Source organism: Aotus nancymaae, unplaced genomic scaffold (assembly GCF_030222135.1).
Source record: "Aotus nancymaae isolate 86718 unplaced genomic scaffold, 86718_ANA_hifiasm-v0.15.2.pri h1tg000028l, whole genome shotgun sequence".
Lineage (NCBI taxonomy): Eukaryota > Metazoa > Chordata > Mammalia > Primates > Aotidae > Aotus > Aotus nancymaae.
The window spans coordinates 12222916-12238927 of record NW_026988441.1 but is presented as its reverse complement, the minus strand read 5'-3'; the positions used below and the strand labels follow the sequence as shown (position 1 = coordinate 12238927).

Sequence of the window (16012 nt, the reverse complement as noted above, 5' to 3'; positions counted from 1 at the left end):
ATTTTTGTATTTTTAGTAGACATGGGGTTTCACCGTCTTGGCCAGGTTGGTCTCGAACTCCTGGCCTCAAGTGATCCACTAACCTTGGCCTCTCAAAGTGCTGGGATTACAGATGTGAGTCACTACACCCAGCTAATTTTATTTTACAAGGGTCTTGCTTTGCTGCTGAGGTTGGTCTTGAACTCCTGGCTTCAAGTGATACTCCCACATTGGCCTCCCAAAGTGCTAGGATTACAGATGTTAGCCACCATTCCTGCCCTCATCTTATCACTCTAAATAGTATTTCCACCTCACCCCAAACCATCTCTTCTCCCTATTCACTTGTTTTTGTTTTTTGAGATCGAGTCTCGCTCAGTTGCCCAGACTGGAGTGCAGTGGTGCAGTCTTGATTCACTGCAACCTCTGCCTCCTAGGTTCAAGTGATTCAAGTGATTCTCCTCTCTCAGCCTCCTGAGTAGCTGGGATTACAGGTGTGCCCCACCATACCCAGCCAATTTTTGTATTTTTAGTAAAGACAGGTTTTGCCATGTTGGCTAGGCTGGTCTTGAACTCCTGACCTGAAGTGATCCACCCACCTTGGCCTACTCAAGTGTTGTTATTACAGGCATGAGCAACTGCGCCCAGCCCTCCCTATTCACATTGCTACTCACCTTGACTTATCTGCATGCTGATGGCCACCCTATCTGTATCTTTCAGGATACCATGGATACCCAGGGACCAGTCTTCCAGCCTTTCCAGCGGCCTGAGAAACCTGGTCGTGTCCGCCGTCGGAAGACTAGGCGGGAACGTAACAAAGCCCTGCTGGGCAGCCGCCGGCCATTAGCCCATCATGATCCTCCTGTGGCCATTCAGGATCCACCTGTGGACCCTACTGCCTCCAAGCTCGTGGTCATAACCCAGGGCCGGCTGAGCCGGGAGCACCGGGGTCTCTTCAACCATGAGGTGAAATCCCTAGATGTTGGAAGGCTGCTCAGCAGTGGAACCCTGGCACCAGGCAGTCCCACACTCTCTGCCAAGCCCTCCCCAAGCCCAGGGAGGGCCCAGCAGCCAACCTCACAGTCCAGGGACAAAGAGAACCAGGTTCCTGGAGGTTCAGGCCCAGGCCCACCCAGTTCCCCAGAGTTGCCTGGCATGGGGCAACTGCTGGCAGAGCTGCAGCGCCAGCTGAGTTTGCCACAGGCCTTCCCCCGGAGGAACCTGGTTCAGGATGCCAGGGATACCATCGTGCACACCTTGCAGGCCTGCCATGGTTGTGTGCCTGACCTTGCCCTGGTGTTCCGGGGCTGCCAGCCACCCTTGACAGGTGAGCCTCCCTCTTTCCCCTGCACTCCCCTTTCCTTTGTCTGCTCTAGTTCACCTGGCCTCTATGCTTCTTTCGTTTGTGCCAGGGGCCAAGCCTGGGGGCTCTGAGAGAAGGATGACACCCTTCTGGATCAATAACCCCGATCAAGTCCCAGAGGAGGAGAGGCAAAGGAAGCAACAAGGGGCAAAAGAGTTTACCTTCCCCATGCCCCACACCTCCAGCATGCCCACTGTGCATAGGGGGAGCCTGGCACCGTCAAGAGGTCACTGGCCACCCCCCTTGCCTTCACTGTCTTCACCATCTGGGGCAGCCTGGGGTCCCCCAACAGCATTTGACTTGCTAAAAAGCATCTGGCTGGTGGCCACGCCACCCCCTCCTCTGCCCTGGGGGATTGGAACCCCTCAGCCCGTGCCTCAGCCTTCATCACCCCTGTTGCCCCAGACCTCTGTCCTGGACTGGATCCCCAGGCCCCCTGCCCCGCTGCCCAGCCTCTCCTGGGTAGTGGCCCAGAGCAGTCCAGAAGCCTGGTCTTTTCCACCCATGAGACTATATTGAGGAGGGGTTGAGGTGAGGGCTAGGGACAGATATCTTGTACTCCCAGTGACCTCAATAAAGTACTTCTATGGTCCTCTTGATTTTCAGTGAGTTGCTGACCCAGGAGAGCAGCTTTCCTTAGCTCTGAGTTCTAGGTCCAAGGTGGAAGGGAAGGTACTGTCACTTGTTACCTTCATAGGGCCTGAGGAGCCAGTGTGATGGGGAAAACTTGGGACTTCACTTAGTCCAACACATAGGTACACTGTGGCTAACCCTGTACCTGACCTTGAGCTCTGGTGATCCTGGGGCCCCAGGGTGAGTGAGACCAAGGCCTTGTCCTCATCAGGCTCCCAGTTTGGTGGTGGGCATACACAACCTCAGCTCCAATGGTTGTGTCTAGGACAGTGAGAGAGGTGCAGTAGCTGGGGCAGTCCAAGGAGGGAGCAATGACTGACCTAGTGAGGAGGAAATTATGCATGGAAAAGCTGACACAGATTTCCTTCCCTTTTCCCTTCCCTTCACCCCCCTCCCCTTCCCTTCCTTTTTTCTTTTCCTTTTCCTTTTTCTTTTCTGGCAGAGTCTAGCTCTGTCGCCCAGGCTGGAGTGCAGTGGCGCACGCAATCTTGGCTCAGTGCGATCTCTGCCTCCCAGGTTCAAGTGATTCTCCTGCCTCAGCCTCCTGAGTAGCTGGGATTACAGGCACTCACCAGCACGCCCAGATAATTTTTGGATTTTTAGTAAAGATGGGGTTTCACTGTATTGGCCAGGCTGGTTTTGAACTTCTGACCTCGTAATCCACCTGCCTCAGCCTCCCAAAGTGCTGGGATTACAAGCATGACCCACTGTGCCTGACTATTCTTTTCTTTTCTTTCTATTTTTTTTTTTTTGAGATGGAGTTTCGCTCTTGTTACCCAGGCTGGAGTGCAATGGCGCGATCTCGGCTCACCGCAACCTCCGCCTCCTGGGTTCAGGCAATTCTCCTGCCTCAGCCTCCTGAGTAGCTGGGATTACAGGCATGTGCCACCATGCCTAGCTAGTTTTTTGTATTTTTAGTAGAGACGGGGTTTCACCATATTGACCAGGATGGTCTCGATCTGTTGACCTCGTGATCCACCCGCCTCGGCCTCCCAAAGTGCTGGGATTACAGGCGTGAGCCACCACTCCCGGCCGTCTTTCTATTTTTTTTTTGAGACAGAGTCTCGCTCTGTCACCCAGGCTGGAGTGCAGTGGGTGTGATCTCAGCTCACTGCAACCTCCACCTCCTGGATTCAAGATTCTAGCGTTTCTTCTACCTCAGCCTCCTCAGTGGCTGGGATTATAGGTGCACGCCACCACACTTGGCTAATTTTTGTATATTTAGTAGAGACAGGGTTTCACCATTTTCATCAGGCTAGTCTTGAACTCCTGACCTTGTGATCTGACCGCCCTTTTTTGGAGTACAATGGCACAATCGTGGCTCACTGCAGCCTCCGCCTCCCAGGTTCAAAGGATTCTCCTGCCTTAGCCTCCAAAGGAGCTAAGATTACAGGTGTGCGCCACCATACCCTGCTGATTTTTGTATTTTTAGTAGAGATGGGGTTTCGCCATGTTGGCCAGGCTGGCCTCAAACTCCTGATCTCGTGATCCTCCCACCTTGGCCTCCCAAACTGCTTCAATTCCAGGCACGAGCTACTGTGTTCTGCCAACCCTGTATTTTTCAAGGTTGGTGGAAACTTGCCACTTGAGGAAAAGAACATTTCAGCCAAGGGGAACAGCATGTGCAAGTCCTAGAGGAGGGCACATAGCAGATGTAGAGCCATTTTCACTCAGCAAATCTCTAGGCCATGCTGGGACCTAGAGTAAGCCACGTCTGGGCCTGCCCTTGAGCACCTCCTGGCCTCTGAGCACAGCGAACAGTGTATGTGCAGGCTCAGGGCAGGAGTGGCAGATCAGGGCTGAATCTGGCCCACAGGCTTTTTTTCATTTCACCCACGATATGTTTTAAATGTTTGAATCAATTGCCTACTGTTATAAACCAGGCAGTTTGCTTTTTTTTTTTTTTTTTTTAATTGCATTTCTGGCTTCTCTTAGAAAGAAAGAAAAAAACAATCTGGCAGCAGAACTACAATCCTTCCTGGCAACCACTGGCCAAGTTGCACAGGCCCCTCTGTGGGATCCACGCTCTGCATCAAAAATGTTTCACTTATATTTCCAGCTTGGCCCCTTGGCTCAGATTTTTTTCTTAAAATGGTATTTTGAGCAGCCCCCAGTTTTCTGCAGTGGAGAGGGATGAAGCTAGACATGTTTGTTGGAGTCTGATCAGGGAAATCAAGGTGAAGGGCGTGGCCTCTACTCTGAAAAGTCTTTCTAGGGCTTGCTGTTGTCCACTGAGAAACCATACGGTTGATACCCGCATAGCGGGAACTGGACTGGCAGATCACAGGGCTGAATGACTGGGCCCAGGTCTTATGGTGGACAAGTGACAAAGTAGGGACTAGGCTGGGATTTGAATGAACCCAAGTAATTTCAACTTGGATTTGAAAAATACTTTTGGATATCTCACACTACCACCTCTGTGTCTCACAGCAACCCAATTTCACAGCATGGTAAGCAGTGACAGGTCATGGTCAGAAAGAAGACGGGTACAGTGGTTATAGTGAGGGCTCCACCACCACCATGTGGTGTAACTCAGAACAAGTGGCTTGCCCTCCCTGTGCCTCTGTGAGCACTTTGCAGGGTGCACCAGATCTAGAACGCTGGCAACTCCAGGATGGACACAGCTGGGGGTGGCTGCAATAGAGGTGGGGATGAGCAGTCGAATAGCTGGCTGGGCACGGTGGCTCACACCTGTAATCCTAGCACTTTGGGAGGCTGAGGCAGGTGGATTACCTGAGGTCAGGAGTTCGAGACCAGCCTGGCCAACATGGTGAAACCCCATCTGTCCTAAAAATACAAAAAAAATTAGCCAGCTGTGGTGGTGGGCGCCTGTAATCCCAGCTACTCAGGAGGCTGAGGCAGGATAATAGCTTGAACCTGAGAGGCAGAGGTTGCAGTGGGCCGAGATCGCGCCACTGCACTCTAGCCAGGGTGACAGAGTAAGACTCCATCTCAAAAAAAAAAAAAAAAAACTGGCCGGGCATGGTGGCTAACACCTGTAATCCTAGCACTTTGGGAGGCCCAGGCGTGCGGATCACGAGGTGAAGAGTTAGAGACCATCTTGGCCAACATGGTGAAAACCTGTCTTTACTAAACATACAAAAATTAGCTGGGCGTGGTGGTGTATGCCTTAAGTTCCATCTCCTTCGGAGGCTGAGGCGGGAGAATCGCTTGAACCCGGGAGGCAGAGTTTGCACTAAGCCGAGATCTCGCCTGCACTCCAACCTGGGCGACAGAGCGAGACTCTGCCTCAAAACAAACAAACAAACAAACAAAAAAACTATAGTTTGGGGACTACAATGGGGGGAGGCTAGGACAGAGCATGGGTCTAGGGTTCTGGAGAAGGCAGTCTGGAGGAGGCTTGGCTTTGGAAGACGTGAGTTCAATTTAGGACATGGGGAACCATAGGTATCTACGAGACTCCAGGAGGAGAGGGCTGGGGAGGCGTGAAAGAGGATGAGCGTCCCCCTCCCACGCGGAGAAGGTGGGAGCCAAGTTGGGTCCTCCTGGAGAAGGGGGCGGGGAGCGCGGCACCCGGCGGCCCCTTTAATCGGGGGCGCGCGCTGGCCGGCCCGCGCGCTCTCGCCTCCGTCGCCGGGCCGGAGCGGGAGCCGGAGCGGAGCCGGGGCTGGAGCTGGCAGAATGGAGCCCCCGCGCGCGCCCGCGCTGCGCCGCCTGCTGCCGCCGCTGCTGCTCCTGCTGTTGTCACTGCCCTCCCGCGCCCGGGCCAAGTACGTGCGGGGCAACCTTAGCTCCAAGGAGGTGAGCATGCCGAGCCCTCCCCTGCCGCCCGCCCGCCCTCGGGGGACGCGAGGGAGGCTAGGGGAGCGGGTACCACCCCGCCCCCTGCCGCCCCTCCTGGTGGACCCCGGAGCTTTGGGGAAATGGAGCCGAGGGCGATGGGGGACTGGGCCAGAGTCGAGGCAGGGACCCGTGGGGTCACCACCAGACCTGGGGGTTGTAGGAGGGACGTTGAGGTCAGAGCTGAGCAGGGAGGGAGAGCGGGTTGGGAGAGTCAGAGTTTGGGAAGGGGGTGGCGCAGAGGTGGTGCTGAAGGGACAGCACTTTTCACTCAACAGAGAGCCCCGAGCTTAAAGAGCTCACCGCCTCACTCCCGCTCTGGACCGGGAGAGGGCCGTTTGGAAGATTCCCCTGCTGCGGGATGGTCTTTGGGAGCAAGGGGTGGGGTGCGGGGGAGTGTGGATATTGGGGGAATGGGGTCAGATGGTGGCCAGGACACGAAGTGGCCAGGATGGGCATCTGGCCCCCAGGGTCTTTCTGGGAGCTCCAGGGAAATGTGGGGAGGAGTATTTGAGAGGAGGGGAGGAAACTTGGGGGGGGCAATGGAGGGAGAAAATCAGGGCAGCAGGAATCCTGGACCCACAGTGACGGGATCAGGGAAGGATTTTGGAGGTGACCTGGTCTCCTTCTAGTACTTGGGAAGCCAGGTCCCTGAGGGGTAGGGAAGAAAAGTTGGAAGTCTATGGAGTAGACAGTTCTTGAAGGAGTCAGCAGAGGGTCGGACTGGGCCCCCTTTTCAGGACTGGGTGTTCCTGACAAGATTTTGTTTCCTCTCGGATTACGGCCGACTGGACTTCCGTTTCCGCTACCCTGAGGTGAGTCTCCCCCAACACTCGCTGTGCTGAGGTTGGGTACTCGCTGTGCCGAGGTTGGGTACTCCCTTGGCCTCCAAAGGCACAGACTGCCCCAGCTCCCGGCCCCCAACATCTCTGGTCTGCAGGCCAAGTGCTGTCAGAACATCCTCCTCTATTTTGATGACCCGTCCCAGTGGCCAGCTGTGTACAAGTCAGGGGACAAGGTGAGGGCTGTGAAGAGGACGTAGAGGGAGGGGGAGAAGGTCGTGGCTGGCCAAGGAGTGACCCTGTCCCTGCCTTCCCCAGGACTGCCTGGCTAAGGAGTCAGTGATCCGGCCGGAGAACAACCAGGTCATCAACCTCACCACACAGTATGCCTGGTCCGGCTGTCAGGTGAGGGCCCAGCCTGAGGGAGTGGGCAGGTGCTGAAGGTTGAGGACTTGGGGGCATCGAGGACACACTTCAGCTTTCTTGCTTATCCCCAGGTGGTGTCAGAGGAGGGAACCCGCTACCTGAGCTGTTCCAGTGGCCGCAGCTTCCGCTCAGTGCGTGAAAGGTGGTGGTATATTGCGCTCAGCAAGTGTGGGGTAAGGGGCTGGGCTGGCCACCTGGGCCGCCTTCTCTTTGCCTTCCTGCCAACCCCAACCTGCCCAGGGCCCCCCTTAGGCCTCCCTACTTCCCACAGGGAGATGGACTGCAGCTGGAGTATGAGATGGTCCTCACCAATGGCAAGTCCTTCTGGACACGACACTTCTCGGCTGATGAGTTTGGTGAGCACGTGGGGACCCAGAAGCCAGGCTCTCCTTGGCCCACCAGAGCTGGGTGCCCACTGAGGGGATAGCCACCTGAATGAACCTTACTTCTCCTACCAAATCGGCAGGGATTCTGGAGACAGATGTGACCTTCCTCCTCATCTTCATCCTCATCTTCTTCCTCTCTTGTTACTTTGGATGTGAGTCTGGCACATGGGGTGTGGGGGAGGAGATAGAAGGGAGCAGGGTGGGGGAGGTGAGCTGCTCTTCCTTTCTGCCTGTGGATAACCTTTCCTTACCCTGCTTCCTAGATTTGCTGAAAGGCCGTCAGTTGCTCCACACAACTTATAAAATGTTCATGGCTGCAGCAGGAGTAGAGGGTGAGGTTCAGTGTCCCAACTTTTGCATTCTGGAAGAGGAGGGACTTGCGGCCAGACACCTGGACCTAAGAGGAATGCCTGGGGGCCTCGAATCCTGGGTCCTAGGGGAGGAGGGGCTGAGGCCTGGACCCCTGGTTCCTGGGGGAGGAGGGGGTGAGACCTGAACCCCTGGGTCCTTGAGTGGGTATAGAAGCCTGAACTCCTGGGTGTGAGGGAGGAGGGGCTGGGGGCCTGGACTCCTGGGTCTGAGGGAGGAGGGGCTGGGGGCCTGAACTCCTGGGTGTGAGGGAGGAGGGGCTGGGGGCCTGGACTCCTGGGTCTGAGGGAGGAGGGTTGGGGGCTGGACTCCAGAGTCTCCTAGCAGGTGAGCAGGGTAGAAGGTCTGGAGTCCTGAAGGAGGAGGTGGGGCTCAGACCACCTGGATGGTAGTGCTAGAGGACAGTGATGCCCCAGAGCTACTTTCTATCCTTTCCTCTCTGCCCATCCTCCCCCCAGTCCTGAGCCTCCTGTTTTTCTGCATCTACTGGGGTCAGTATGCCACCGATGGCATTGGCAACGAGAGTGTGAAGATCTTGGGTGAGAATGAAGCTGGGTGGGGAGAGGGTGGAGCCAGGGCCTCAGGTCAGGCGTTAGGTCTGAGCTTGGCTCTGAGCCGTTCCCTCCTCCCTTCTCCCAGCCAAACTGCTCTTCTCCTCCAGCTTCCTCATCTTCCTGCTGATGCTCATCCTCCTGGGGAAGGGATTCACAGTGACACGGTGCACGGGCAGGGCGTGCTCATGGGGCGGCTGGTGGGGGAGCAGGGCAGGGACAGGGTTGGAGGGGGTGGGCACATCCTCCTCCCTGACGGCCCCCACCCCTGCTGTCTCCCCTCACGGCCTGCCGCCAGGGGCCGCATCAGCCATGCGGGTTCCGTGAAGTTGTCTGTCTACATGACCCTGTACACGCTCACTCATGTGGTGCTGCTCATCTACGAGGCGGAAGTGAGTCCCACCGGCCCCTGGCCAGGCCCCGCCTACCCCTGCTTTTGGCACCACCTCCCCCTTGACCTGTCTGCTCGCCCTTGCCCACGTAGCTCCCGCTGGCTCGCTCTCTCCCACTCTTCGATTTTCTGCTTTCCCATCTGTCTAAGTGATTCCTCCTCTCTTCACCATCCCGCAGTAGCTTTATTCCTCCTCCCTCTGTCTCTCACCATCTATCACATTTGTGCTCAATATCGTGGCTAAGAGTTCAGGAGTCACACAGGCCTGGATTTCACACCAGCTCCCCCACTTCCTAGCTAACCTTGGGTGCCAACCCCGTCTCTGGGCCCATTTTCTTCTTGGAAAATTGGGATGATCTTAACTACCCTGTGGGGCCCCTCTAAGGCTTTCTATCATCTGTATGGCTTTGGTCAAAGGACTTCCCTCTTAGCCTCAGTTTCCTCTTCTGTGAAATGGAGCAATAATAAGACCTACCTCATTGAGTACATGCTGATGGAAAGACTCACACATGGGAGGTGTTTAGCCCCATGTTGGGCACAGTGGCTGATTTATTCTCTTCTTGTCTTTTTCACCCTCTCTCTACCTCAATATGCTTCTGTCTCCATGCCTGGCTCTCCTGTTGCTTCTGTTCTGACCGAGTACTTCTGTTCCCAAGTGCCCAGGGGTGGCGTCCGGGGACCCTAATAGAGGGCAGGAGGCCAGGCTGTGATGGACCCTCTCCCGCGGGTCCAGTTCTTTGACCCGGGTCAGGTACTGTACACGTATGAGTCGCCGGCCGGCTACGGACTCATCGGACTGCAGGTGGCGGCCTACGTGTGGTTCTGCTACGCTGTGCTCATCTCGCTGCGCCACTTTCCCGAGAAGCAGCCCTTTTATGTGCCCTTCTTTGCTGCCTATACGCTCTGGTGAGAATTGGTGGGCCCCAGCCTGTCCCTGCCTCCCTCCCAGGGCTCCCCAGAAGTGACTGCTCCCTATCTCAGGCCCTCCATAGTGAGGAAGGTGGGCTTGTAACTCAGGCAGCTGTCACTTAGAATCTGTCACTCACATTGTGAAAAATTACTTTCATAAGAAGTGCATCAGGTTTACCCATAAAACAACAGGATCGGCCGGGCGCGGTGGCTCACTCCTGTAATCCCAGCACTTTGGGAGGCCGAGGCGAGCGGATCACGAGGTCAAGAGATCGAGACCATCCTGGCCAACATGGTGAAAACCCATCTCTACTAAAGTACAAAAATTAGCCGGGTGTGGTGGCATGCATCTGTGGTCCCAGCTACTCGGGAGGCTGAGGCAGAAGAATCGCTTGAACACAGGAGGCAGAGGTTGCAGTGAGCTGAGATTGTGCCACTGCACTCCAGCCTGGTGACAGAGCAAGACTCCGTCTCAAAACAAAAACAAAAACAAAAACAAAACAGGATCTCCTCAAAGGGATATCTTGAGCAAGCATAGGCCACTATATGAGGGCCAAGTATCTGGCACATAGTAAATGTTCAGTAAAAACTATTGTAGGCTGGGTGCGGTGGTTTAGCCTGTAATCCCAGCACTTTGGGAGGCAGGTGGATCACTTGAGATCAGGAGTTCAAGACCAGTTTGGCCAACATGGTGAAACCCTGTCTCTACTAAAAATACAAGAAAATTAGCCAGGCAAGGTGGTGCATGCCTGTAATCTCAGGAGAGGCAGAAGAATCGCTTGAACCTGGGAGGCCAAGGTTTCATAGAGCTGAGATCGTGTCACTTCACTCCAGCCTGGGCAAGAGAGTGAGACTCTGTTTTTTTTAAAAAAACCCAAAACTATTGTAATTATTATTGTTCACCATAACATAGTAATAAGGCTGGCAGATTCTGAGCCAGAATGCCTGGATTCAGATCCCAGCTCTAAAGCTTATAGATGATGTGACCTCAGACAAGCCCATTAACGTCTCTCTGCCTCAGTTTCCTTACCTATTGGGATGGAAATTTCATCTGCCTCATAGAGTCACTGTGAGAGTTAAATGAGTTTATCTACATCAAATACTTAGAAACAGGCCTGGCATGCAATAAGTCCTTATTTGTTATTATCATTTGTTCATTCATTCATCAAATATCTATTGATTTCTTATTAGATGCTAGGATCTGAGGTGGTGTGGAACTGAGTTAAATTCAACCTCGTCCTTGCCCCTCAGAATTCCCCCCTTTTGATCTCTGGTTTCTGAAGGTCACACTGGCTTCCTTCCAGTTTGGGACCTGCCTGGGGTCCGTGTGTGTACATGGCCGGGGAGGTGGGGCCATAGGGTGGGGTGGAGGACAGAAGCAGTCTCTCTGCTGACCCAATATTCCCCTTCAGGTTCTTTGCAGTTCCTGTCATGGCCCTGATTGCCAATTTCGGCATCCCCAAGTGGGCCCGGGAGAAGATTGTCAATGGCATCCAGCTGGGGATTCACTTATACGCCCATGGCGTGTTCCTGGTGAGGATGGGCATCCGGGGGGTAGAGGGGAGGATCTGAGGGCAGAAGATGCATGAGGCTCCTATACCTGAAGTGCTGGACCTCCTATTTTGAGGTCTGGATCCATTTTCCCTTTAGTCATTCTCCCTGTATGGAGAGCCTGCTGGGTTCCTGCAGCCTCCTCTACTGTGTCCCTCAGAGTCCATTTTCTTCTTCTTTTTTTTGAGATGGAGTCTTGCTCTGTCACCCAGGCTGGAGTGCAATGGCCCGATCACGACTTCTTGCAACTTATTCCTCCAGGGTTCAAGCAGTTCTCCCTGCCTCAGCCTCCTAAGTAGCTCAGATTACTGGTGCCCACCACAACATGCAGCTAATTTTTTGTATTTTTAGTAGAGACAGGGTTTCACCATGTTGGTCAGGCGGGTCTTGAACTCCTGACCTCAGGTGATCCACCCGCCTCGGCCTCCCAAAGTGCTGGGATGACAGGCGTGAGCCACTGTGCCTGGCCCATGTCCATTTTCTTCTGTTCCTCTCTCTCACCTTGTGTCCTGGCCTCTTTCCTCAACCCATCCTCTCTATTTGCCTTCCCTCCCCATTTCCATTCCTGACCCTGTGTCCCCAGATTCTTCCATTTCCCTTCTGTATCCCCACTGCCTTCCTCACCCGCCTTGATCTCTACTTCACTCTCCCCTGCCTACCCCACATTCTGCCATCACAGGCCATTGTTCAGGAAGAAGCAGCTGGGGTGGCACAGGGTGAAGCTTTTGGGCTTATGGGTTTGGACAGTGTTAAGAGCTAGGCATCAGGAGGCCCAGCACCACATCTGTTCTTTGCTCTGGTTCACATCCTATCTGACTTTATTGGTGACAGTTCTAATATTCATTAATTTATTCATCAACTGTTCCCTGGGCACCTGTCTTGAACCAGTCTGTTTCATTCTAGGAACATCCATATGCATTTATTCCTGCCCTCTTGTTTAATTGTTAGAGCAGCTCCAGGAGAGGGTAGATAATTGACATTGTTCCCACTACATAGAGTGGGGAAGCTAAGGCCCAGAGAGGAGAAGTGACATGCCATGGCTCCGTGGCCTTTGATGGCAGGCAAATACTTTGAACCCCATCCTTATCCAGCAGACCACAAGGTCTGAAATGAGGGGGAACCAGAAAGGGAAATAGGCATGACTGAGTGTCCCAGCTTCTGACTCCAGGGATCTACAATGTACCCTGTGTAGGGAGTGGGCCCAGCCACCAAGGGAGGGGACTGGTCCCATCCTTTACCTCAGAGCCGGACTTAGGTACAGACTTCCTCATCTTCCCAGACCGGTCCATCCTGAAGCTCTGCAGGAAGTCAGAAAGGGACAGGAAGAGGAGAAACACTGAGAACCTGCCATGTGCTGGGCTCTGCATCAGTGGTTTTCATTTCCACCCTCTCATTTTTCCAAGTAGGCGCTACAATCCCTTTTCCCCTCAGCAAGGCTCAGGGAGTTTAATCAACGTGCCCCAGATCCCACACTCAGCTACGGATCCCAGAGGTGGCATGCAGGCTCAAAATGGCAAGCGCAGCGCCCTTCCTGCTTTATCTCCACCAGCTTCCTTCCTAAGGATGCTTGCATTAGCTCAGCACAGCTCCACCTGGGTATCCCACTGCGCATGGCTTTCAGCTCCTTGTTCTTTTTTTTTAGCACAACCTTAGAGGAGCTGTGTTAGACTTCCAGGGTGTGGCGATGGAGTCACACCCAGTCCCTGCCCGAATGGCCTGTCAGACTAACTGGTACCAGACATCCCTACATTTCACCAGTATTTATTTATTTATTTTAATTTTTTTTTTTTTCGAGACGGAATCTTGCTCTGTTGCTCAGGCTGGAGTGCATGGCGTGATCTCGGCTCACTGCAACCTCTACCTCCTGGGTTCAAGCAATTCTTCTGCCTCAGCCTCTCGAGTAGCTAGGATTACAGGTGCACCACTACACCTGCCTAATTTTTGTATTTTTAGTAGAGACAGGGTTTCACCATGTTGGCCATGCTGGTCTCAGACTCCTGACCTCAGGTGATCCATCCACCTCAGCCTCCCACAGTGTTGGGATTATAGGCATGAGCCACCGCACCTAGTTAATTTTTGTAATTTTTTTTTTTTTTTTTTTGAGACTTGCTCTGTTGCTCAGGCTGGAGTGTAGTGGTGTGATCTCAGCTCACGGCAGCCTCCACCTCCCGGGTTCAAGTGATTCTCGTGTCTCAGCCTCTGGAGTAGCTGGGACTTCAGGTGCCTGCTACCACCCTCGGGTAATTTTTTGTATTTTTAGCAGAGTTGGGGTTTCACTGTGTGAGCCAGGATGGTCTTGATCTCCTGACATCATGATCCACCCGTCTCGGCCTCCCAAAGTGCTGGGATTACAGGTCACTGTGCCAAGCCAATTTTTGTATTTTTAGTAGAGATGGGGTTTCACTGTGTGAGCCAGTCTGGTCTGGAACTCCTGACCTCGTGATCCACCCTCCTCAGCCTCCCAAAGTGCTGAGATTACAGGCATGAGCTACCTCGCCCAGCCCACCAATATTTATTGAAGGCTTATATGTGCCAGGCATAGTTGTAGAAGGTACTGGGGACTCAGTAGGGAACAGAAAAGTCTGGTTCCTACCTCATTGAGGCATTCTAGAATCTATTAGTTGCTGTTCAATTGAACTTTCTGTATTTATGAAAATATTATATTATCTGCACTTTCCAATATGGGAACTACTAATCACATGCGGCTGTTGAGCACTTGAAGGTGGGTAGTGTGTAGTGAGTGTGTAGTGGGGAGTGTGACTGACAAACCAAAATTTAAATTTAATTTTGATTAAATTTAAGCCACATGCGGCCAGTGGCTGTCATGCAGTGCAGGACACTGACCCTAACCAATCAGTGATGGTGATAGCTCAGTGATCAGGGCTCTGATGGAGGAAGCACTGGCAGAGTTGTGTTGAAGGGAAAAGGTCAGGTCCAGAGCCCAGGGGAGGCGCCTAATCCAGTCTGAATGGCTTCCGGGAAGTGTGGGGGATGTCAACTGAAAGGGAATCCTTTGGACCCCAAGTTTATGGGGACAGCCTCGGGCCTGACAGTGCCTCTCACACCTGCTCCTGGCCCTGGACTCAGATCATGACCCGCCCATCAGCGGCCAACAAGAACTTCCCGTACCACGTGCGCACGTCGCAGATCGCATCAGCCGGAGTCCCTGGACCGGGAGGGAGCCAATCGGCGGACAAGGCCTTCCCGCAGCACGTCTATGGGAATGTGACGTTCATCAGCGACTCGGTGCCCAACTTCACGGAGCTCTTCTCCATTCCCCCGCCCGCCTCCTCCGTAAGCCCCGCGGCCCCAGCGCCCGAGGAGCTGCTGGCGCCGCCCCTGGAGTATCTGACCCCGCTCCCGGCCCCGCCGCCGCTCCCAGCGCCCCGGCGCATGAGCCCGCCCCCTGCCTTTCGCACGCCCTGCGCCCCAACACCGCGTCGCGACCGTCCCCCGGCGCCTGCGCCCACCCTGCCCGACTGGGTCCTGGCGCTGTTGCGCACGCCCCCGCAGACGCCCTGTGTCGTGCCCCCACCGCCCGCCTTCCGCGGCTCTCCCCCAGCTCCCCGGCAGCCGCCGGAGTTCGCCCCGCGCGCCCCGACGCCGCCCTTTGAGTACCTGGCCCCGTTGCCCAGGCGCCCCGCCACCCAGTCCTTCCCTGACTGACACGTGCGTCCACACCTGGGTGGAAGGGTTCTCGAGGGGAGGGGGACGGGCCTTCGGGGCCGCATCTGCCCCCCGAGGGTCCTGGACGGCCTCTGACCCTGACCCCCCTCCCAGGCCGGGAAGCAGGTGGAGGAGACGGCGGTAGCGGCGGCAGTGGCCCCGAGGGGCCGCGTGGTGACCATGGCCGAGCCGGGCGCAGTCTCCCCGCCCCCTCCCGCTCGGTTCCCCAAGGCTGCCGACCCGGGCTGGGACGGCCCGACGCCGCCCTACCAGCCGCTCGTGCCTCAGACGGCGGCGCCGCACACCGGCTTCACCGAATACTTCAGCATGCACACGGCCGGGGGCACTGCACCCCCGGTCTGAGCACCCCTGCCCGCCCCTGCCCCATGGGCCGCGCACCGGGCCCCGGCCGGGCTCCGGACCCCTGCTTTATCCCGGCCCCAGAGCTCGGCCATCCCGGGCCTTCCCGACCCTTCCCACCTCGCGCGCCCAGGTTGGGTGCGCTGCGTCCCGCCCCCCACCCCTCTGGTGCCAAACAGTCCCGCGGGAGCCGCTCTCCCGTCCACTCCCTCAGCCCCTGCCCCGAGCGGCGCCGGATTCTGGGCTCCCGCTGTTCCGCGACCTCCGGCCCCCTGGCCCCCTTCGAGACTTCTGACCCCGCTGGACTCCGGAACACCCATGGTGACCGCCGGGACCCTGCCTGTGACTCTCCAGGACTCTGCGACCCCGGGATGGATATTGCGATGCTGGTCTCGACCCTGAAACTCTCCCTTGGATCTGTTACCTCGGACCCGTGCTCCGTCCGCCCCTATCTCCATTCCGGGGGCCTTCATTCGGGTCCGTGGCAGAAAGACATTTTCCCCCTTCTTGCCAAAATAAAAAGGATTCGTTGAGTTTTTATTTATAACATGGGTTTTTTACATCTTGATGGTGTTCAGCGGCAGGGCTGAGCCAGAACCATGTCAGGCTCGGGACCTCAGTGTGTCCATCTGTGAAATGGGAATTTGGGACCGGAGGCAGGGGCCTGTGTAACCTGATCTTTATGTTATCCCAGAATCTGGGAACATTGAAGATGACAGAGCAGGGTCTTCTAGCACCGCTCCTTTATTTTTGCCTTCCCTTCCTCACTCAGAGGTAGATGCGCCCTCCAGTGGCCCATGCTTTGCTCAACCACAGGCACCCAGAGTTTGGGTTACGATCTTAGCACT

General features: G+C 55.3%; 2 protein-coding genes across 6 annotated transcripts; both read left to right on the top strand.

The window, feature by feature from the left end:
- Positions 1 to 702: 702 nt before the first annotated feature.
- On the top strand, positions 703 to 1858 carry PRR19 (proline rich 19). The gene is made up of 2 exons (XM_012461521.2): positions 703 to 1303; positions 1389 to 1858. Exons 1-2 carry the CDS (start codon positions 703 to 705, stop codon positions 1856 to 1858), a joined length of 1071 nt encoding a protein of 356 aa, XP_012316944.2.
- Positions 1859 to 5546: 3688 nt separating this feature from the next.
- On the top strand, positions 5547 to 15711 carry TMEM145 (transmembrane protein 145). Of its 5 annotated transcripts, none has more exons than XR_010344257.1 (16): positions 5615 to 5734; positions 6514 to 6588; positions 6714 to 6791; positions 6874 to 6960; positions 7053 to 7154; positions 7253 to 7337; positions 7448 to 7519; positions 7631 to 7699; positions 8195 to 8275; positions 8376 to 8454; positions 8586 to 8679; positions 9412 to 9584; positions 9780 to 9882; positions 11000 to 11120; positions 13243 to 13358; positions 14226 to 14304. XR_010344257.1 is itself a non-coding variant. In XM_064381264.1 (16 exons), the coding sequence occupies exons 1-16, from the start codon at positions 5615 to 5617 to the stop codon at positions 15564 to 15566; spliced, it is 1734 nt and encodes a 577-aa protein (XP_064237334.1). In that variant the 3' UTR covers positions 15567 to 15705. The 5 variants fall into 5 exon arrangements, 4 of the variants coding, with proteins under 4 accessions (XP_012316930.1, XP_064237334.1, XP_064237335.1 ...); XM_064381264.1 differs by lacking the exon at positions 13243 to 13358 and adding an exon at positions 15379 to 15705 and having other exon boundaries at positions 14226 to 14432; XM_064381265.1 differs by lacking the exon at positions 13243 to 13358 and adding an exon at positions 15379 to 15543 and having other exon boundaries at positions 14164 to 14432.
- The last annotated feature ends 301 nt before the right edge of the window (positions 15712 to 16012 follow it).